Source organism: Photinus pyralis, unplaced genomic scaffold (genome assembly GCF_008802855.1).
Source record: "Photinus pyralis isolate 1611_PpyrPB1 unplaced genomic scaffold, Ppyr1.3 Ppyr1.4_LG1, whole genome shotgun sequence".
Lineage (NCBI taxonomy): Eukaryota > Metazoa > Arthropoda > Insecta > Coleoptera > Lampyridae > Photinus > Photinus pyralis.
The window spans coordinates 13,005,942-13,028,086 of record NW_022170249.1 but is presented as its reverse complement, the minus strand read 5'-3'; the positions used below and the strand labels follow the sequence as shown (position 1 = coordinate 13,028,086).

Here is a 22,145-nt window from a genome sequence, read left to right as displayed (position 1 = left end):
CCATCACCTCCTTCTGTTTAAAGAAAATTCCTTTCTCGTTGAATTCCCACTGCACATTTTGAAGGAAATCTCGACCTAACACAACATCAACTGTCATTACCTCATTGGGAACTACAATTGCTTCCACATTATGATTATTCGAGTCTATCTGCAAAACCAAATCGGCCATCGTATTACATGGAACTTTGGCTCCACCTAATCCCGTTGACACACAAGTTTTTTTCTTTTGCGCAATTCCTGCTGCATCAACAAATTTAACCTTAATTAGATTTTTCTTGTTGCCTGTATCGAATAACGCTTTTAAATTTAAGTTGCCTAACTTCACGTTCTTTTCGTATGGTGATTCGCACGTATTCACAATCATTGCTGTGTTGCCGTCTGTTTCACTTAACATTACGTTTGGGGTGTTTTCCGTTTGATGTGCGTCCTCAGAAGTTCTCATACAAAAACGTGAAATGTGTCCAACCTTATTGCACTTATAACAAATGGACTGCTTACCTTGGTTGCTGAATGTGGCTACTGGACCCTTCTGTTCCACGATTTGCCTTGAAGTTTGAGAGTCTCGCCTGTCAACGTCCTGTTTATTAAACGATGGTTTTTCTCGTTCATCCCGTTGCCAATTTGCCCTTGAATCGCTGCCATTTATTTCGGCTGTCAAAATCTTCATCAGTTTAAATAATTCCTTTACATCTGTAAATTGTCTTGCAACCAATTGCGTTCTCACCGTAAAATTTTTAATCCCGTGAATTATATGGTAAATAATTTCACAATCAGACATTTTAGCACGTCGAGCAAGTAAAAGTTTCTCGTAGTAATAGTCTTCTATGCGCTCACCTCTTCCATTTCCGGTTTCTTACTTTATCTGCCATACGTCCAATCAGTGCCGATCCTAGCGTAGTGGCCGCCTGCGTGGTAAACCATTTGTTCGCCGCCTTTAGAATTGTGACACTATGGGGGGGGGGGGGGGGGTCAAATTTGAAAAAATGCATAAAGTTTATAATTTTATTTTACATGGTAATAATAGAGAAATACAGAATTAGAAACGCACTTTCCGAGCCTTCAACTGTGCCAATTGTTTGATAATCTCAGTTACCTACTTCAATTTTGTCTGACATTTCATGTTCTATAGAAATCATGGCCAAATGTGACAAACGGTTTTGAGACATTGTCGATCTCAAAAAATTTTTTATCAGTTTTAATTTTGAAAACGATCTCTCTGTAGATGCAACGGAAACGGGTAAAGTCAGTAAAATTCTTAGACCTATTGTTACATTAGGAAAGGAGCCACTCAAACTATTTTCGCAAATATAGTTTAAAATTTCCAGTGGTTCACACTTGATGGTTTGCTGTCCGGTTACAAAGATCTTCAAAGACTCGAGTTCTTCGCATAACTCTTGTGAATCAATATCCGACTCGCCTGTCCTTGGATCTTGTAAATATTCCTGCAAAACCAACGATTTCTCCTTGATCGCTTCATTAGATAATTCGACAAAGTCGAAAAGTACACTGAATTTTTCCAATTGTTGATGTAATGTATCAAATCGTTCCTCCATGGAACCTATGGCTTTATCAATTAAGACATAATAAAAGTTGGTTCTAAAGTTGGCTTTGGGATCTAATACCGGTTCATCCTGACATTCGTAATCGAACTGACGCTTCTTTTTTCGTTGTCGTACAGTTCTTATATCTGGAAATTCCAAATTTTCCAATTCCACATCGGTTGCTACATTTTTGGCACACTCTACATAATTTTCGAAACTGTCTTCAGATCTTAGGGATTTGAAATATTCTATTAACTGAGATAATGTTTGAACCGCATTTTAAACATTTAATTTTGAACCTTGTAATGTCTTACTAACGATATTTACTTTAGATAATACATCATACCAAATTACTGTGGAACAAATAAATTTGAAAGTACATATTTTTTGGGCAAAGACTTTGGCTTGGTGTTTCGTATCGATGTCGCGACTCGCATCTTCAAGCAATTCAATTAAACTGACGTAAATTTCTCCCAACTGAAATCTCAACGGCTTGATAGCTTCAATACGACTTTCCCATCTTGTCGCACTCACCGATTTCAGGGTCAAGTTAGATACATTCTTCTTTAAAATATCCCACCTGTATGTTGATGACGAGAAAAAAGTATACAACTCTTGAACAAAATTAAAAAACTCAACCACTTCCAAAGTCACTTTAGCGCTATCGTTTACAACAAGATTGAGCGAATGGGCTGTACACGGGATAAATGCGGCTCTTGGATTTTGTTCTAGAATTTTCTTTTGTAAACCTATGTTTTTACCTCGCATATTAGCCCCATTGGCATATCCTTGCCCTCTGAGGTCTGCAATGTCCAACCCTGTATCTAACAACTTTTTGGTAATAAAGTCATACAGCCCTTGACCTGTAGTATTAGTAACGGGATAGAATCCAAGGAAATGTTCCCGAATTTCGACTTTATCGGCTAAGGAAACGAAGCGAATAATTACAGATATTTGCTCGACGTGGCTGCAATCAGGCGTACAATCTAAAATAATAGAATAATATTTCGCTTTCCTGGCTAGTTCAATTATTTGCATCTGGATAGTGTTTGACAGTAAAGAAATTATTTCATTCTGAAATTTATATCCTAAATAATGTGGCAGGCTTTTTTTATTTTTAAATGTCTGAATTTTCTTCAAATGTTCCGACATTACAGGATCAAATTTCGAAATCATTTGTACACATTGCAAAAAGTTTCCATTGTTGTGTGCAAATAATTTAGTAGAGGTTCCTCTGAAGGCTAAACATTGACTAGCCAAAAACTGAATTATTGCAATAAGACGCTCAATAACATTTTGCCAATATTTGACTTGCATCTCAAGTAGACGCTGTTCTTTAGAATCTATAGTTGTTAAATTTAAGAGCCTTTTTTCTAGATCGATCCACTTCTTATAGCTTTCTATGTGCTGTGTACTCTTTTCGTGTCTTGACAAGGTGTTGCTTAAGTGCTTCCAGTCCGAGTATCCTTCGTTTATTAACTTCATCGGCATTTTCGAAAAAAGTTTGCAACAGAAACAGAAGACAGCGTCTTTACTTTTAGAATAAATCAACCAATCTCGGTTCACACACTCGCCATTGGCTAATTTTCTACTATAGTAATTATTTGAAAATCGACCGGATCCAGCGGATCCACTCTTTGGAAAATTTAAATTTCGGATTTGCACGGGTCTATTTTTCACTATAATGTCAATAATATTTGTGCTAAGGAAGGATGGCCAATAAGCAGCATCAGTTAGATCAAGTTGTTCTGGTTCTGGTAATGGTAAGATATCAACATCTTGTTCTTGTTGCATTTCATCTTCAGCTGGTTCAGCAAAATTGTCATCTTCAATAATATCTACACTATCCTGGAGAATCGTATTGCAACTGACTTCTCCTAATGCAACTGATGTTAGTGTTAATCGTTGAATGGTGCTACACTCGCTGTTATCAATATCAATGTTATCATTATCATCGGCATCTGCATCTGAAGGTGGAGATTTTGATTCCAGTCTGGCATTCCCCGATTCCCCCGAAACTACGACATTTGAGGAGGTTGACGCACAACTCATACCACTGGTTTCAGGTTCATTGGTTAAATCAGTACGTTGATAATCTGGCAAAACCACAAAAATAATAATATATCAGCGCACAACACTAATCCGGTTATCTCAACTGATCGTAAAATTATTAAATAAATTTAATTACAGTTATCTTATAATCTTACCTTTTTTCAAGTATTTATGAAGTGAGTGCGACAGTTTTTTCTTTTCTTCATCCTTCTCGAGCTCGCGTTTTAGATACTGTGCACCAGAGAGCCGCTTTGTTTTTCGAATTGTCGTCGCTTGATTTTTATTCATGACAGGTATTCGTATTGAGTAATTAAAGACGTTAACAAGACAGTTTCACATTCACTGTTTAGTCTTTAGTGTTTCAGTAAAGCCTTAAAAGCCACACCCATTCATTTCACTCAAACACGTTACACGTCGCGAGGAATAACGAAAATACGAAATGTTACGGTTAGCGTTAGGAGCACTGTAAGCATAATGTGATGTGATGCTTATGCTTTCGCTTTGCTTTGCTTGCTAAATGATGGCAATGGCAATCAGCTGAATGTAAAATGAAATTGTAGGAACAACTCAGTAAACAATGAATAAGAATATGAATAAGGGTATTGTGTTGAGTGTTCTTCCGGGAAGAACTTATTCACAATTTCCAGCAAGGTATCATTCTTTCGTTCCGTTATTTTTAATCTTAATGTAACATGAGCAGGAAAAAAAATAAATGATGACTACACTGACTATTATCTCCGCTCCGGTCGGCGACTTTCGCCGCCCTTGTGTTTTACTTTTAGTTATCGTTATTTATTGCTCTATGCTCTAAAATAGAAATATAAATGTAACTCGATTTTTGGTTGAGCCGGAGCCGTTGTCTATGCCTACAAAAAATAAATTAACAATTTATGCAAAAAAAATTTTGTATTTTGGCCGCCTCTAGGAGCGGCCGCCTGCGTGTTTGACACGCTTTACCCCCCCGGTAAGATCGGCCCTGCACACAGTGTGGAACATCGCCAACAACAACAACTTACACCCCTATAAGTTTAAGAAAGTGCAAGAGTTACNCTTTAGTGTTTCAGTAAAGCCTTAAAAGCCACACCCATTCATTTCACTCAAACACGTTACACGTCGCGAGGAATAACGAAAATACGAAATGTTACGGTTAGCGTTAGGAGCACTGTAAGCATAATGTGATGTGATGCAAAAATACTATTTATTACAAAACAAACAAATAAAAATAATACCAGATGATAAAACGTGACATTTTACATGATGCCGCAAAAGACGCTCTCCTCCCTCACGTGGTCGTCCCATCGAGCACCTGGTTTTACGGTTCGTCCCGATCTTGTACGAACCAGTGGCGTAACGTCACAATGTATTATTTTAGTTTTGGTTAATTTTCTCAGAACCTACTTATTTCGTATAAATATGACGCAATTCTTTGGGGAGGAGCTTATCCCTGCCCGTGTACCACCAGATGCAAAAGTGGCGTGGGTGTGAAATATCGCCCGAACTTTGGGTATGGGAAAAGATAGATGATTTTTTGAAACCTATCCCAACGCTTCAGGCGCCGGCTCGTGAAAAGTAACTAAATTTATCTACTGTCTAGTACCATGATAAGCACGTTTGACACGTTCTGTGATTTTAATCTACTTATTTACATTTCATCAGTTAAAACTCACGACTCCCTTCGAATTTCTAAAATTCAAAGCCCAAGTTTCTGAATATCAGAAATTTATTAAAATAAAAGCAACCGTTGTTGTATCTAATAAAATTATTTTCCATTTTTAGATTCAACATTATGTTGATTACTTAGGATTAGTATCTACTTGATAACTCGGTCCTTTCCTTCTCTTCACTGGTCAACAGGCCCTAACAATGTCAGCTAGGCGGTAAAATTGTGTTAAGTCAGCTCTTTCTGTGGACGACCATAGAGTTGGAAACCAATGAAAATTAACGCCTCCATTACTTTCCATCACGAAATAGGCGTCTTAAGTCAACTTAGTATAGCGGCTTAAGAGCCTTGGTGTCAGTTTCATAATCAAGAAAAGTCTCCTTTAACTAAAGTCGACGTTAATGAATAATTAATCTTGCTATTGAAGGCAAACTTCTATGATATTCGTTACAAGCTACGATATCAATATCATTAATGTTTATAATTTCTAACTCAATATTATTTTCCATTTGAAATGGAGGGGTTCGTCCATGACAGCGGTCTTAATTTTGACATAAAGTTGACTTTAGTTAAAGGAGATCTTGAAACTGGCTCTAAGTAATTACGAGTAAATTTGGCGTTCGGAATAACCGAGCTTAGAAGACAAAGTTAATCTAGTTCCAAGCGACGTTTAGTGTCCATTAATATCAAGTAGTTCTAGAAATCTATCATTTTGCCCCAGTGGAACCATTACGCGAAAAAGTGAAGTTTCCATTTTGGTTATGACACTGTCTATATTGAAAATCAAGTGCTATTCAGCAAATTCCATAAACATTTTACCGCGAAAGAAAGATACTCTAATATCCATTGTAAACGTGAAATTGTGATAAAGAAAACTGTTAGTAAAGTCAGATTATATTGACGTTCATTTTTGTGCCGCTCAAGTTAAAATTAATCAAGGTGAAAAGTTTACTAAAGAGATCCCGCACACTAAACCTCACATTCAAGAACAAATCCATAAAAGCGAGTTTATGCTCGTTTCCACCTCAGAATCTGTACTGACTAGAAGGATCAACAACGTTTAAGTTAATGTTAATAAATGATAATTTTAGTATTAATCATTGTTTAATATGAAATAAACCGACTCTTTAATATAAAAAGTGAACGTTGATAATAATTGTGGCTGAAATACATATAGCAATAGTGGTCTTATACGACGGCACCTTGTTACTATCCACTATCTGCACCTTGTGGTTTTAGGCTAGGGTTAAAAAACTTTACAATATCATGCTGCCATACATGGATTCACAAATTGCACGTAGCACCAAACTCAAAGAGATAAAAAAATCTGGGCTGATATTTTATAAATCAACCCCATTTAATGTTTAATCAATTAACTCCTACTGCATCATCAAAACAGAGATCTAAATTTATTTGAACTTATAATTTCATTCCTTAAATACGGATCCAAAAAACACACATGGTAGTACACTCAAAGAGATAGAAAATATTTTGAGCAAGACGAACGAAATTACCATATAGAAGGAACAATAATAATTGCATATCTAATACATATACTGGTATTTTATTTACAATCAATCTGTAAATAATTAACAGCATAACAGTGTTTGATAATTGTTGCTTAAAAATACGAGATATTCACAAATATCACAGGTGGAATTGGTCCCGATACCGAGACTGCTGGTGGGGTTAGACAGAACTCTCCTTATGCGGAGGAGGTGTTTGAGTAGAGCAGTTGCGGGACTGCAACATTGGCGCCCACGTAACGTGGTAGGGTTTCACAGGCATTTGAGTTGCGCAGTTCCTTTTCGTCGATGGCCTGGCGGTTATCGTGTAAGGAGCTGCGGTCGTTGGATCTGAATGAAGACTTTCTAGAACAGAACACGTATTGCGTTACATGGTGCTTTTACAGACAAATATCTAAGACATGAAGTTTATTAAAGGTCATCATTTTATTAGACAATAATAGGTAAAAAATGTTACATGTTCTTGGCCACACCCTTATGTGGCGTACGCGATCAACTGATAAAGTGAGAAGCTCATTTGCTCCCGCGTGGCTTATTTGTAACATAACACACCTGTACCATAAATATCAACAAATTACAAAAATCAGAACCTCAAGACACCAATAAAATTAGATATTGTAAATGGATAACAATTTTAATGTGACTGTGTAACAGTCTTGGGACTGTAAAACCTGTACTTTTTATGCCTTTCGTAAAATGTACTGTTTATAATTTCATATATTACACTACTACTACACTTAAACTATTAAGCACATAGGTCAGTACATCATTTTCCTGAATCGTATGTAACCGCGGAACTTATATCTTATGCCTCTTGTCCTGATGAATTGTATCTACGTATTTTCAACGTAGCTGGTCGAATTGGAATATCGTAATTGGAAATGTTAGGAATACATTTACTTCAAATGCTCTGCAAAAGAAAATAAAATTGTTTTAAAACGAAATTTTTATTCATTAGGTGTTGTACCCCCAATCCACGAATTAGAGAGTAGTTCCTATGTAAAGGAAAGAGATTAAATGTGCCTTCAAGCAAAATTCAATAATGTAAAAAATACTAAATATGCTGGCTATTTCAGAACGAAAGACAGAAGCGATATGTGGAATAGGAATTAAAGCGAATTCTTGATTCTGTACAAGAGGTTACATTGGCAAGTCATAATTTGAGGTTTCATAACCATTCGGGTAATTTAAATCAGAAATCTGTTTGATTAGCCATTCAATGGCTGCAAACGCGTTACATAAAATAAAGGGCATCATATTGCATTGAGCTTATTAAACCTCCAACACTACCTACTGCCAATAACTAGTCATCACCTGCACCTTATAAACTTTTAAACTGCGGAATAAAAACCGACAAAAATGTGGAATTTTTCTTGTGCCGCGTCAAATAAATAAGACGTTGAGGAGTTTCATACTTGTCACGTAGGTACATAGTGAAAACTTCTAAAGTAACACCTCTCCAACTAATGAAGGAAACAAAACAAGTCGTGTTTAGAATATTTTTAATACAACTCCAGTCGAAGTTCTAGAAAGTTTCACAAAATATATGTTTGTACAAAGCTCTCAGGAGGTATCTGGAAAATGGGTTTCAATGATTGAAAGAAAGTGTTGATACTTAAACAAAATGATTTTGCCGTTTTTCTTTTTAGGTGCTTTCAGTATACTTGTATTCTCCTATAAAGAGGGTTTAAGTCGTGTCGTGTTTAGAATGTTTACAAGACCCCCCCCCTCCCCCTGCCTTATGCTGCGTCGTTACAGGTGCTTCACACTTCCTAGAGATGGTTGTAAGTTAGGTAGCGAATTAATTCTGGATATTCGATCGAACACAAGTACGCCACTTTTTCATAAACTTGTGATTCTGGGGCAAGTTCGAGAGTTTTCGATATCGCTCAAACATTAGTGCAACGGCCATCAAGTAACAACCAAACGATCATTTATTAATGTAGGCCAGATGGAGGTTGGAAATGGTTGCTTTTATTTAATTTGATAAGAGCTTCAAATTGTTTGAAATTTTCAGGTGTTCCTTTCGGTCTAGGACGTTTCGCCGTCGCCGTCGACCATTTCGCCATCAACTTCCACATATTTATAAAAATAAGAAAATTGTTCCAAACCATTGAGTGAGAAATAGTAAAAGGCGCAACTATAATGTAAAATTGCGATACATATTCCTCATCTCATTCGCCGAAGTTTCCTGCACCCCCCTGTCTACAGTGAGAGGGATGCAAATGTGGTAGACGCGCGACTCTGATGCTTAAACGTCGCTCAAATAACACGAACGATACTACGACTGTGGAAATCGACTACTTTTTACGAACTTGCTAAGGTACTGACACATCTCGATGCCTCTTAACAAATGGCGTGTCCATATGTCTGTACCGAAATAAACCTCATCCAAATTAATCAAGTTGCGCCTCTTTATATTTGTCACTCAACGTCCAAACCCAAGTTTCATATTGACAGGGTTTTCTACTGTGATCTGTAGACATAAGTATCGTTCTGAAACTTTCTATCAAACAATGCAAATTATCAGAGTTTAAGAAATAGTTTCTAAATTCAACAATAACCACTTCCTTCTGAAACGGTTGGCCAATTAAGTATCGTACTTGTGAGCTTATAGTCCAAGAGCTGGTAGACATTTTTGAGTAGGTATTTGAGGCACGCTGAAAACTTGTCCAATACTTCTCCAATAATACCCAAACACAGAATTGCAGACCTGGCTGAGGAATAGCGGGGCTAAATCAACCCTTATATTTTAAAAGATTTTGTTTGTTCAAAAAATGTTCTTGAGGCATTTCGAAATCTTTACACCATTAAATTTAATGTTTAAAGAGCGAAAAAATTAATAAGACAGATCCTTTAGTGAGGCGTTACACTTTGCCAGACGCCTTCAAAGTTTCAAACAATGTTGTTGAATTATAAACTTTATTTATTTCTATATTTTATGATTGACCGCTAGATAGCGTGAATATTCAGTTTTGGTTTTATCTTTAGAGCGCAGACAAATGTACAAAGAGAAAATAAAAGGAATTTTGAGTTGATGTTCGTTACGCTTTGTTGTGATGTTTAATTGCCCCATAATTCCGCCAGTAATTCCGCTACCGCTAACGCTACGAAACAAATGACCGTTATACACCCAGTGTACTTTGATCACTTTTGATGCAAGTTGCAGCACAATTGTCTTTATTTCGAAATAAAAAACGATGAAAATTTCAACATGATACAATTACAACAAATTCAAACGACACTAATAATGTGTTGATCCTCCGCACTATTTCTTACGCATTCAGATACTCGACGGGGCATACTTGAAACGAGACTTGAAATTAACGAATCTGCTAGCTTGTGATATACTATCTCAAGATTCCAAAAGACGCCTTTGAAGATCATCTAAACTGTTTCCAGGTAAATCATTTAGCCATAGACCCATCAACCCCCCCCCCCCCCACCGTGTTCAATTGGTGGTAGATGCCGCTGAACACGCAAATTGTAGATGCCGTTTTTCTGACTTAATAGTGTTACCTACTTTAATTTCTTTAATCATGCTGATATTTTCATCGTTTCTTAATTCGAAATAAACGCGCTCCTGGGTATGGCTATACCTTGGGATTGCGTATTATATGACTTTCTTTATTTTTTGACCTACATTACCAATTCCCGAACTCCGATCTACAAATTTGATAAAGAATCCATCTACAATTTCATCGTAATCGGTCCGCTCGTTTTCGAAATATTGTGCTCACGGACAGTTACGCAAAGTTATGAACTCGCTAGGAGCTCGTAAAGACGTTTGCTGATTTATGGATCTGGGAACTGAGCTCACTTCTCTGGATAACATCTTATTAAATTAAGGGTAAGCGTCGTCTTATATGATTTACTGTTATTTGGCAGTACAGGTGCGCATTTGTATTCGAAACATCAATTTCTTGGTACAAACGTAAGATCCAGCAATTAATTTAATCGATCATTCGTGATTGGAGTTTTGTTAGACTAGGAGTTTACTTTCGTAAAGTTAAGATACTCACATTTGTAAGTAACGTAAATTATCATTTTGAAAATTTGAATATTTGTGTACGCTATCCCATTGGGGAGTTTATTTAATATTTGTTGACAATAATCCAGCATTTATTTTGGTATCTAAATTGACTTGTATTCTTCGTCATTCCCTCGTATTTTCTCAATTTCAAATCATTCAAATTGAGTGGCGCTCAACCCGCTTGAGCACCAAAGTAAAGAAAATCATTTTACCCAAAACGAACTACCGCCGTGGAAGAGTCTCAAGCTCTTATATTGTGTTTTATCCTCGGCTAGTTGGCCGTTTATGCGGCGGGTTTGAGAAATCGCAGCGCCAACTCTCCTACCGTATATAAGGCACATTAAAAGTATTTGATTCCAACATTTGAAACAATATCGATGACTACAATACCCCACCCTCCCTTTCTGATCCTCGAGCGACAACTTTAAATGTAATTTCTTGTTCGCAGTTGCAGTTGCAGTCCTATCGAAAAATACTTTAAATATTTGAAAAATGTAGTGCCGGTATTTGCGCCCTAAACATCTTATTTGACGTGTTTCCCGTCAATAGTTCCAAACCAGTGTGGGGATGGCCAGTTTTCATTAAAATTTGTTATAATTTCTTCCAATTGTTGCCCGGTTACATTTTTCCAAACAACGGATAACGGTAAAGAGAAAAGTCAAGAAAATGGTCAAGAAAACAACAGGGACTCTTCAGGAGACAAGACAATACACCTTAAAGCTTGCTACAAGCTTCGCCTCTTACTTAAAACACAAAGAAAGAGGAAAGAAAGACAGACGAGCGATAGCTTCAGGAAACATGATATTGAGAATGTTCCTACATATCATAGAAGAGTTCCATCTAGCACTGGCAAAGAGGATAGAGGGGGCAACAATCTCTATAGGAGGAGAAGAAAAGAAGCAGAAGATATCAAACAATATGTCCACTGCAACACTACCTCACGGGCCTTCGGTGACTATATGTCAGGGAACTGAAGATGCTACTAAATGGAACGAATGTTTATCTCCATCCTTCTTTGCACTCATCCATAAATATATGTTCGATTCCAGCACTAGAATTAGGAACGCCCTTCCTCCTACTAATGAAATGGGAAAACTATTTCAAAAAATTGCATTGGCAGGGAATTTTCTCCTATCGATGAAAAAAGTCCAGCTAATCGTGTAGGAAACGGAATCGAGATTCGTAATTCCGTTTCCTATACGGTTAACGCAACTTACACATTACACGGCAATTAGGGACTGTCGCGCCTCTAAGTCATCAACTGATTGATACGTTAATCTGTCTGTTTATTGTAGTGAGTGTGGTATTTGGTATCGGTGATTTGCAATATAATTATTGCCCACAATTATTTAGAAATTTAACGTTAATTTAATTACTGATATGGAAATTACACTTTCGGGTTGTTTATGCAGTTTTGCATTTGGGCCTAATTAATTTCTATTCATTCAAAGCATCATTAGCGGAAACAATACTAATCTTCTCATTACCTTCCTATTGTATCTACTCTACATATACATTTCCGAAAGAAAAGGTGGCTTTATTTATAATGATATTTGAAATAATAATTGAAACAATTACCTAATGACCAGGTCATTATATCACAATGTAAGGTGTACATTTATATAAATCATATTACTTCCTTATCCAAATTTTATTCGTGTCCTTGGTAGCAAAGTGAAAAGAGGACAGCAAGTTTTGAAAGTGCATTTTAAAAATGGCCACAGTTTCATCAAGAACTAGAAAAATTGTACAGTTGATAGCAGATGCTCACTCTAACCATCAACACAAGGGAAAGTATCAAGAATATATTGGAAGAACTGGGAGATCACGACAATGTACTAGAACCCGAAGAAGAACCAAATCCACCAAAATTAAAAAGTAAAGGAAGGTGCCATATTTGCCCAAGGAAGAAAGATTGCAAATATAAATCCAAATGTCACAAATGTAATAATATTGTGTGTCGATCGCACAGCAATACTATAAAAGTATGTAATAAATGTGAATGATTTTTTTTTAAATTAGAAACATTTCAATACAATTATATTTTGTAAATGTTTACATTATTTCTATTAATAGTTATTACGTTTTCGAAATGATGATATCTCACATTATTCCCCCTTTTATATCATTTTAACGTTAATTTTGTATTAAATCTGCAAAAACAACACTGGGGCGAATCCACCTGGTACTAGGTGTTTTAAAATTGACCTGGTATTAGGAAAGTATTGATTTATTCAATATGTGATATCATAACATTGAGCAAACCATTCTCAATGGATTAGAAAGAAATTCACTATACTCCGAAAATATGTGTAGTTGTACAAGTACAATATTAGTATTTGTAATCACGTAGTACTCGAAACCACCGGATGTTGTAATACTAAATTATCCGACGTACCCCCTTACGTAACCGTTTTGGAAAACACCTTATTGCTAAAAGGAATATGTCATTTTATAGCACCACTATCGTCAGAACCAAGTGCTGTGGGTCACTGTAACGTTCTGCAGACGAATAGATGGCAAATGGGAGTTGTATGACTTAAAGAAGAAAATGAATATTGTAAATTCTGATATGGAAGTAACCCCTCACTTGATATTCTGTACATTGTAACTAATCAATATTTTATTTATTTCTTGTAATAATATACATTTGTTTTTATAACCTATGGACAATAAATTATTCACTTATGAAAGTTTTTATATACCTACTGTTTCAAAATAGACTAAGTTTAAAAAAAAACGGTGTAGCTTACTTAAACTTTCGTAACTACAAATCCACACTGGATTTGGTCAAAGTATATTATAATAAACTTCCTCGCATATTGCTAATACAATCCTTACTTACAATTATTGTAAATACAAACGTATATAAGGAAATTATTAGGTAGATATATTTATTAGGAAATAGTGTTCGTTGCTTACATACTTTTTATAAGGATTCCGTAACTATCAAAGTTAATTGGCAAATTGATGAAGCACTAACGAAGCACTAATCATAATGACTAAACTTGCTTCCCTTCTTTGAACTTCTTCTGCTAACGTGAAGTGGGCCGCGACATGTTATTTATAGAATTACTGCGTAACTATCAAAGATAGATCAAAAAATTGTGAAGCACTAAGAGGCACTAACGAAGCACTGATCAGTGATCATAATAACTAAAAGTGGTTTTCATCTTAGAACTGTTTTGCTAGCGTGAAGTTGGCTGGAACATACTGTTTTTTCAATAACTTTGCTATTGTCAAAGTAAATTGGAAAATTGTTGAAGCACTAAGAGGCACTAACAAAGTACTAATCAAAATTACTAAACTTGATTCTTAGCTTAGAACTTCTTTGACGTGACGTTGGATGGAACATACTGTTTTTTCAATAACTTTATTATCAGAGTTAATTGGAAAATTGTTGAAACACTAAGAGGCACTAACAAAGCAAATGAAAATTACTGAACTTGATTCTTATCTTAGAACTTTTTTGCTAGCGTGAAGTTGGCTGCAACATACTGTTTTTTTTAATAACTTTGTTGAAGCACTAAGAAGCGCTAACGAAGCATTAAAAATATGTTTTAAAAAACGCAATTCTCGCAAATTGTTGAGCCACCGTGAATTGAGCAAGAACATTTTAAAATATGATTTACTCCGTTATATTATATTTTGCTGCCGAACTATTTGAAGCACTAAAATGCACTAACGTAGCACTAATCAAAACCACCAAAGAAAATGTTAGTGCTTTTAATTCTTTGCCAACTTCACGGACCTGACAATCCAATGTGTTTTTCTCACAGAAGTTTTTTGATCCAGGCCTACGCAATAGCCAATGTGCCCTCAATAGACAGTTTGGTTCTTACCGTGAAGTGAATATATCCTATATTCACACCACGGTTCTTATCTTACTAGCACTCCGTACTCACATTCATTTGTCATTTGTCAAATGGTTGCCACCGTAAGTCGTACCGGTTGCAAGAAAGCTGAAGACCAACGCACGAATAACACACATTTCCAGAAGAACCCGTTCAGTCGCACTGGAAGAACAAGAAGGATAAATATCGTCGAGAATTGAAGAAAATTCCGCCTTCTCGTTCAAGAAGTGCAGCATCCAGTGAGAGACAAGGATGATTCAGATGATGAAGTGGCCTCAGTCCAAGATGATGATGCTTCCTTACCAGCAACAACAACAGCTACAAGTACGCACGACAGTGACTCCTCATCCTAACACACAAAATCTACCAGTGGTTCTACTACGCCCAGTAGTTTATTTATTGTATTTATTTTTTAATAAATTAGAAATGGCGCATGAATGCAAATTAGAAAATTTTGCTTTTTACATGATTACCGAAAAATTTGGTTCACCAGCGATAGATCTGTTTGCGATTACAACCGATGCTGAATACACCCGTTTTGTACCTTTCCAGATCCTTCCTCAATTACACCAGACTTTAGTTATTACCGCAACAGTGTTCTTTAAATATTGATCACTGCAATGAGGGCGGAATTATATAATTACACGAACTTACCTTTGGGGAAGTTCTCGCATAATTGCATAAAGTTGCCTTCCGAGTGATCGGGTTCACCCTCATTGACCCAGCCTTGAGGTATCGTTACTCTCAGATCAATGACATCTCGGACCCCACCTTTCTTTCTTTGGTTTAAATCTATGCGAAATTACTACACAGATTACTCGGACGACAGCTTTGTTTAATCATTATTGAACTTCCTAAGGTAAGTTCGTTTAATCTTAATTTAAAAATCAAACTTAGACTTGGTGATGTCTGAGAAGGAGATTTTCGCTTTTAAAGTTAAAAATAATCACACAAATCGTGATGAATCTTAGATAGTATTTTGTTTGGTGTTTGATGTAAGGAACATTCAATATCTATTTGCGAAAAAAAAATCTTACCGTAATCCGGTGGAGGGATAAGATCTGGATTTTTATCATCGTTAACAGTGTCGGTATAGGCCGAAACTTGAGGATTTAAAGGGAGCTCATCTCTCTTCGGACTTCTGGAACGTCTCTCGCGAACGGGACTTTCAATTTTAATACGTTTAACGGCAAAGATAATTACACCTATTGCGCCTGCAACAATTAAAGTTGACCCGGCGGCTAATAATATGTACAACCATGGCCCCTCCGCTTTCTCTTCGTTCGATGGGCCCGTAGATCTTCTTAATTCTTTTAATCCTGGAGACGGCAAAGTTTTAATTAAAATTGAGTTTGACGCTTTCGACCACCCTTTGGCGTTTACCGAATACGCCGTGGCAATATATTCGGTCGTTGCGTCTAAATTAGAAATTTGAAATTCAGGTACACTCGATGATAAGTTCGCAGTTAAATTTTCCGCGACCGAAACTAATAACACAAACTTTTGTCTTAAACCACCGTCAAATCCTTTTTTACAGTTTACCGTTACCGAATGATGGGTAGTGTTACTAACGGCACATCCGTTCGGCGGATCCGGCCGGCCGGCGGGAACAATGTGGTAAACGCACGGCGTTTGCTGCGACCCTAATTCGTTTCTTCCCCAACATTGCAAAGTGCCGTAGTGTGCTGCTATCGAAGGGGTGTAGGTCAAAATGCTACTTCCAGGTTCCGCCGTAAATTCGCTCAGTTCTCTGGAAACCCCAGGCGTGCTGTTGAAAATCCAGCGGAACAGTGAGGCCGCAGGCTCGGCATCCACCTGTTCAAAAATTAGCATTTAGTGCCAGTAAACCAGAAACCGTATTTTATAGTCGCGTTTAAACAGCGAAGACAGAAAATACAACAGCAATTTATTATTTAAGTTTTCTCGGTCTCCGTAACGATTTCGATAAATAACATCGACATTTGCAATCCAAGAGCTCTCGATTATAGTAGAAAAGTTACCAAGAACACCTTTCTGTTAAAGTTTTAAATCGATAACTTCCGCAAGCGTTTGCGGTATTAGACAAAATAGCTTCCACTTGAGAAATTGTGTTTTAAATCTGTTCCGTAAGATCTTAAAATAGAGCACTAAATCAAAAGTAAATACTACGACGAACTGATTTCAAAGTGCATGTACAATTTTATTTCCAACTCGAAAGTTATCGACTTTCATGTTCATACTGAGAAAGAATTCTAAATGGATATTTTCTCACCTTACATTCTATTCTCAAAGGTTCGCCTTTAGCAGCGCCGAGAACTTTACGCCCTCCTCCCTCCCCGCATACAGGTTCAAACTTGACACGAAGCTGAAATGGGGCACTTCTTGTCGTTCCCTCCGAATTCCCAGCCTCGCAAAAGTAACGTCCACTGCTGGCACGAGTAACTCCCTAAACCAATCAAATATATTATAAATCTAGAAAAAGTTCAAATAAAAAGGAAATAAACGCACAAAACCATTTTAAACTTGATCAATAAGAGAGCTTGTGATAAAAAATCAGCAAACGCTTTCAATGCAAATAAAAAAACATTTTATTAAGTTAAACGTAATGAATCAAACTTTTCGCGGATGAATACCCACGCGTTCCTTCTTAGAATTGCTCATTTCTTTATTTTTTACATTATTTTTAAGTATTCATTTTACCTAGGACGGTCTTAGAAAATCATTCCTTTTCAATACAATTTTGCACGAAATTGAAAAATCTCAAGAAAGGAAATTCTATCGAAGTAAATTCTCATTTATTTAAGTTCGCGATAATTACAATTTTATTTGGAACGTTTGACAATGCAAAATTCATTTACTATAGGCAAGGGAATCCTCATAAACATTTAGTCAAAAACTGAACTGGTATCACACTAACGCCAATAGGTAAAAGACAGGGCCCCCATCCCATAATTTTAAATAGCAGTCCAATTCTAGAGCATCGAACTTCAGTCCTCTCATTTGGCCTATTTTAAGTAGTCATCGTGAAACACCACTTTTACCCAGTTCATTTTAAATTATAATTTTTAACTTGAAAACGTTACATGACCAGTTTGTCAGTCTCCTACTGGCCACTAAGCGTAAAATTATACGACTAGTGCTAGGTTTTATACTGCCCTTTACAATTTTTTATTTATAAGCATCAATAGTAATAATAAAAACTACAGGTCAAGACCCATTACACAGATGTACAATTTGCCCCACGTTGGGCGACCAAACAAAAATGTTGTGTGCAATGGCCCCACCAAATTCAACCATAGACAAAACTCCTCAAACCTAGCTAGCTCTCTAATTAAAACTCTTCTAGAACATATTGTAACAGTTTAAAATAGTATTAACCTTTGTAGTCATATTTCTATTTCCATTACCCTGTATTACATGTTCGCGCATCGTTGAATGCAACCAATATGTTAATTCTCTAGTTACTTTTATATTTTTGTGTTGCCTGCCCGTTTTAGTTTCTCGATCTACCGATCAATGACGTCAGTTGACTGTAATTCGATACCTTGCTGTCATTGGTTTTAAATTCGTTTCCTTTATCGATAAGCATTAGATATTACCATTTATGGTATTGACATATCCATCGGCTCTCGTGGTTGGTTGGAATTATTCGTCGTCGCTTGCATCGTGACCGGAAACAAGAAAGTTAGCGTCTTCTTTTCTCGCCACCTGCTTTAGAGAGACCGTCGATTTGTGATCCCGAGTTGGGGGTGCTTGTTATATCTTCCAGTGGTTGATTTTGGATCGAACACCCTTGCGAAAGCATCTTTTAACCAAGTCAACCCAAATTAATGTTTGCACCAAGCAGTTTCGTTTTAATGCCTGGGGACAAACTTCCGTAAGGAATTTTTTTTTGCATTGGAGGAATTTCAAGCCACCTTGATCGTAAGTTATACTCCGTGTGATCGAATCCACTTTACCTTCTTTCTATTTCTAGGGGGAATCCATCGTATTTATGGTATAAGAAGGCTACCTTACTTTAACGAAGTTCTTTTTTTTGTGTACTCTCTGCTTTAAGAGGTTAGCGCATTATATTTGGTTAACCGTGGCCATAATTACATTATATTTTAGAGTCCTTGTAAGGAGTCAAAGTCCAACGATTCCGTAGCTTCTACTTACTCTCTAAGCGAAACACATCTACGTTAAACGACAACATGCAGGAGTTCCGTGTACTGTAAAATCTGCCATTGAAACGTTACTATCTCTAAGGCGCAGCCAAACAGATACTGCGGACACCAACCCTTTTGACACCTGTTGCGGTACATAGAAAACCGTTAGCCGTTTACACGTACACCAGGAATCTTAGGAACCAGAGACCTACCTATCGTAGTGGTGATATCTTATTATTGTTTAAACTACTTATTGCCTTTGTGTATTTGCATTTCGTTTAACCCATACTTATGTGGTAAATGTTAACTGGCCGAACACCAGAGCCACCCATATTACTCTTAATTAGTACGCTTGAACTTGAAAGGGAATAATTTTGCGTTAATTAACTGCATTTACTCATGTGAAGTAAATCACCTGTGAAGTACAGAGCTCTATACTATGATTTAAACTTCGATACCCTACAAGCTACCAATCAAGGTATTCAATTCACTGTCAATTTAACCCATTAAACTCAATCACTGTGCAACGGTAGTGGGTGTTCTATACCTACTTTCAGGATTTTTGGTGTGAACTAGTTTCAGCTACTAAATTTATGTAATATTTCATTGGGGGAATTTTATGTAAACCTTGGAATTTGGGATAATTATTTCAACACTTATACTTGGGGTTGTTTAGTTTTTACATAACGTGTTTATTATACTTTATTGATTTTTGATTCCCATTCGGGGAACATAACTTTTGTGTTGTGGTTACGTATGCAGGTGCAATTGCACCCAATAAACACTTATTTTTGTGGGTTATCAGTTGCCTACTTTAAAGCTAAAGCTACCTTTCCTAGTTCCGGTAGTGGCAAGCGAAACTTAACTTGGAATTAGGTGGCGCCCATAGAGATTTTAATTGAAGCGACCAAAAGTAAGTACTGACGACCTAGGCTGGATCGAGGAGTTATAAGTGCCAATTACCAATTGAGTTAATTCTGTTACCCACAACCCTGTACATTAGTCTTTCTCTCTCCGCTGTTTGCTATTTGGTCAACAGAGCTAGCTGGCCGGTCAGCGGCGTGTGTTTTATTTATAAAGCACATGGTATTTTTGTAGTGCCTTGCATTTTGTTGCTTGCGCGTTATAATATCCGAATCCCCGATCCCTTGAATTCCAAAAGAAAGGAAACACCTGAAGTACACTTTGGGTACGGATCAACAAAATGAATCATAATTAAGCATGAGACCTATCTGGATCGTTAAGGGGATCAAATAAACACACAACTTGCATGATTTCACACACACACAAATGAATATAAACATAAAATCCTAATTATCAAAATTTAACTATAACAGCGTCCGTTTAAACACACCTCTTATTACTACGCGAATACAATTATACAAAGTCAAGAAATCTTAGACTACTTAGGTCCAGTTTTCGGTTACAAATCCCAATAAAAAAAATCCGAACACACAGAAACATTAATTGCGAAAGAAAACAACGTACTTAACTTACACAGGACGACAACTTCAATGAAAACTGCTACCCCAAACTGTTACGTACGATTTCTTCAGAACTTTGACTTGAACTTGAACTCTGATTACACGACGAAAGGCAAACCTTTGCCATGAAATTTTAACGCAGAAACGCGCGTCTTCTAAACTTCAAAGGACAGTTGGGCCTCGAAATTGGCAAAATGCTTCTTCTACCGAACCACAACTCGGCCTCAACGCTAACTACAGTACTTAACGCGTCTTCCCTCCGCAAACAAATCGAAATTTCGTATCCAATTATCGAGCGTTGCAACTCCACAAACCAATCAAAGCTTCGCTACAAGACGGTCTATTCAGTCACGTAGGCAAATATTACGCGGAAGTATCAATGCACAATTTTCTACGATTTTCTGATTAAAATGCATCCTTATCTCTAGATAATTGCATCAACCTTTTATGAAAATAAACGAAGTGCCCAATAAATCAAATCCGAACTGTCACATAAATGATGACAAAACAAAATTAATAACGAGAATGAGAAAAAGTTTCCCTAGGAAATGATCGTTTTACAACGAAACAAAATAAATAAATAGCTTGGATACCAGCTAGATATGTAATATAGTTTTTTTTATCCATAATAAACCCCACCAGATTAATTAAATGAATTGAAATGAACATTCGATTAGTAATTAACGACTTTCATTTTGAATAAACTTAGGAAATAGTCACAAAGAATTACGATAAATTGAATAATTAGCTCACTAACTTGATTACAATGTCAAAGGGGCTACTTTTTGTTATCTGACAGTTAATTTCCACAATAACACATGTATTCACCTAGGAAGTTATCTATCAGATCTATTTCACTAACAATCATTATGGGTTTAAAGCAAATAATTCCTTATCTTATAATTCCATTGTTCTCACACTTTCCTCCGGTTGTAATAATTATATACCTGCTCATAATTGAAATTAATTAACCGGATCCGTTCCCTATTGATCTAGAACTGTTACGCCATCTACGGCACGATACAAACGGACAAATATGACACAATCAAATCTTTCGATTACATAATGTGTCACGAGGAATGACAATGAAAAAAATGTAAAGTAACAAGTATGCTAATTCAAATTTATTGCGGGGCCGACACAGAAAATACGGCCGAAAACGCTCTTGTCTGATTTAATTTTCAATGCCATGCCTTATTTATGACTCTGTTATAAAAAGTCACATCATCGGTAAGTATGGTCGTGATATAAAACTATAAAACTAAAATGAATCATTTACTTCATACACTTTGTAGCAAAATTTGCCATTATCTTGATGTTTTTAAAAAAGGTTTTGTGTATGTAGTGGTCGTAAAACGTCTTTTTTATTTGACAGAAAATTGTTAGATCTGTCCACACAATAGGTTCGACGAAATTGATTTGAAATTCAATATTTTTTGTTATACCTGCATATGAATCGCCGTTTAGACGTCTTTTTCACGGTGATACTGTATGCGAGATATTGTATCCAAGGTACAGTCTGCCGTCAGAATTTATGTTAAATACACTTCGCGGACTTTGGGCATTCTAAACTTCTCTTTCGCAGTGAAGTACTTTTTCGGCGATGCAGTGGCGGGCTAACCAGTCTCTTCGTGTAATCAGGTCCAATGAACCAATAGCCCATCAGTACCCCAAAATTGTAAAATCGCCGGGCGACTGGGACCAACGGTAGACCGAAATTTGGTCGCCGATACTGTATACGTGTGTGAACACCTCCATAGTTTCAGGTGTAACCGTGATGCCGGTATCCGGGTATTTCAGAAGCTGTTTTAGCTACGATAAGATTCTCATCTTTTTTGCAATTAAAGTAGAAAGTGTGATAGAAGACT

At 36.6% G+C, this 22,145-nt stretch overlaps 2 protein-coding genes across 2 annotated transcripts in view; both read right to left on the bottom strand.

Annotated features, from left to right (window-relative positions):
• Window positions 1-1,242: 1,242 nt before the first annotated feature.
• LOC116174523 (zinc finger MYM-type protein 1-like) lies at window positions 1,243-3,881 on the bottom strand. The gene is made up of 2 exons (XM_031492487.1): window positions 3,749-3,881; window positions 1,243-3,637 (listed from the first exon to the last, which is right to left on the bottom strand). Exons 1-2 carry the CDS (start codon window positions 3,879-3,881, stop codon window positions 1,821-1,823), a joined length of 1,950 nt encoding a protein of 649 aa, XP_031348347.1. The 3' UTR covers window positions 1,243-1,820.
• Window positions 3,882-6,798: 2,917 nt separating this feature from the next.
• The window catches only part of LOC116174443 (nephrin-like), a 31,779-nt gene continuing 16,432 nt past the window's right edge, over window positions 6,799-22,145 (bottom strand). Inside the window, exons 5-7 of the mRNA XM_031492401.1 lie at window positions 16,918-17,091; window positions 15,704-16,481; window positions 6,799-7,124 (exon numbers count right to left, since the gene is read on the bottom strand). Coding sequence (XP_031348261.1) covers window positions 6,943-7,124; window positions 15,704-16,481; window positions 16,918-17,091 — 1,134 coding nt within the window. The 3' untranslated portion in view covers window positions 6,799-6,942. The remainder of the gene's footprint in view (window positions 7,125-15,703; window positions 16,482-16,917; window positions 17,092-22,145) is intronic.